This window comes from Sinocyclocheilus grahami, unplaced genomic scaffold (genome assembly GCF_001515645.1).
Source record: "Sinocyclocheilus grahami isolate Dianchi unplaced genomic scaffold, SAMN03320097.WGS_v1.1 scaffold343.1, whole genome shotgun sequence".
NCBI lineage: Eukaryota > Metazoa > Chordata > Actinopteri > Cypriniformes > Cyprinidae > Sinocyclocheilus > Sinocyclocheilus grahami.
The window spans coordinates 419,563-421,602 of NW_015505522.1; the positions used below are offsets into that span (position 1 = coordinate 419,563).

Below are 2,040 nucleotides of genomic sequence, written 5' to 3' on the forward strand. Positions count from 1 at the left end.
AGACAAGATGTTATAGAATAATAATTTAATGAAAACCCAATTTTGACAAAAAATTGACATTTGACCTATCCTATCCTAACAAACCAAAGGTCCATGGAAAGCTTATTTATTCAGCTTTCAGATGGTGTATAAATCTCTTGTGACTGGTTTTGTGCCATTGACATATTGTCGCAATTGCATGTTTATTGCATTGATGTTTCATCCGGTAAAACGTCTCTATCTGCATTTTATTCAGCTACATCATTTTTCTCCAGTGTCCAGCAGTTATGTTTTCTCTTCAGTGGATGCATAAGATTTTCTGACAAAAATTAAGAAATTACTGTCACAGATTTTGGAGATTGATAGTTATGGCTCCATCATATTTAACAGGTCACCCTGTAGTTTTCTGTAAAATACAATGATATAATTTATTATATTTATTCTTAAATATTGTATATTATAGTGAAACAGTGTTATTACAATAGTGATATTTTCTTATTTTGTTTGATGTTTTTTTTAATATTAATATGTGACCCTGGAGCACAAAACCAGTCATAAGGGTCAATTTTTTAAAATTGAGGTGTATACATCATCTGGAAGCTGAATAAATAATCTTTCCATTGATGTATGGTTTGTTAGGATCGGACATTTTAAAAATGACTTTAATCAATGCTATAACTCTTTCAGATCTTTCAGAAAAAATATCTATTTTTTTCTGATGCTTCTCCAATCGTTTACCGTGCTTTTAAACCCAGCCCTTTCTCCAAAAGTCCAAGTAACCAAAACTTAGAAGGTCCAAAATGGTCATTAAGGCATTATAAAACCAATCCATATGAATCAAGTGATTTAATCCAAGTCTTATGAAGAGACACGATCACTTCATGTGATGAGCAGATATATTTTAGGCTTTTATTTTAATCTGCGATGATCTACACACATGCATAGAGCACATCAAATATGGCAGATATAGAAGCTTGTGTGTGTGTGTGTCCCAGATACTGTGCCAAAGCATAATGGCCCAAGACACACCTTTCAAGACCTTTTATGTTAGAATAAGAAGTTTAAATATATTTTAAAAGCTACACTAATTGATTTCTTGAACGGGGATGTGAGAAAAAGAACCTATAAAATCCAGCTTGTTGAGGAAATGGTCTAAAATAAAGTATGTTTGGAATCATCGAGTGTCTTCTGAACAGCGTGTGTTTTGTTGTCCGCTCACAGGTAACTACTACAGTCTGCGGTCTCAGCACGAGAAGGCCGCTCTGTATTTCCAGCGGGCTCTGAAGCTGAATCCACGCTGTCTGGGGGCCTGGACCCTCATGGGTCACGAGTACATGGAGATGAAGAACACCTCCGCTGCCATCCAGGCCTACAGGTATTCAAATCAACTCATTGTAAACTTTTGCACAGCCTATTTATCACATTCAATTTTAAATACTGCTTCACTAAGACTTTTTGTCCTAAAAACATCACTAATACTATTCATCAGGGATGCATTAAATTGACCAGAAGTGACTGTGAAGACCTTTACATTGTTAGATAAAATTCAAATAAACGCTGTTCTTCTGAACTTTCTATTCATCTGTGAATCCTGGAAAATAGAATGTATCAGTTTCTACAGAAATATTGTGCGGCACGACTGTTTTCAACATTGATAATAATCAGAAATGTTTCTTGAGCAGCAGATCAGCATATTATACTGATTTCTGAAGATCATGTGACACTGAAGACTGGAGTAATGATGCTGAAAATACAGCTGCGCATCATTATTTTAGGTTATAATATTACATAAATGCATAAAAGACTACAAATGTTCAAAAACGTAAAAAAATCTACCCACCCAAATCTTTGAATGGTAGTGTGTGTGTATAATATATTTGTGTGTGTATATATATATATATATATATATGTGTCCCTGCAGCACAAAAGCAGTGTTAAGTCGCTGGGGGATATTTGTAGCAATAGCCAACAATACATTGTATGGGTCACAATTATACATTTCTCTTTTATGCCAAAAATCATTAGGATATTAAGTAAAGATCATGTTCCATGAAGATATTT

General features: G+C 34.2%; 1 protein-coding gene across 1 annotated transcript in view; it reads left to right on the forward strand.

Annotated features, from left to right (window-relative positions):
- The window catches only part of LOC107603212 (cell division cycle protein 23 homolog), a 9,534-nt gene that overhangs the window by 2,122 nt on the left and 5,372 nt on the right, over positions 1-2,040 (forward strand). The window contains exon 8 of the mRNA XM_016295954.1: positions 1,176-1,354. Coding sequence (XP_016151440.1) covers positions 1,176-1,354 — 179 coding nt within the window. The remainder of the gene's footprint in view (positions 1-1,175; positions 1,355-2,040) is intronic.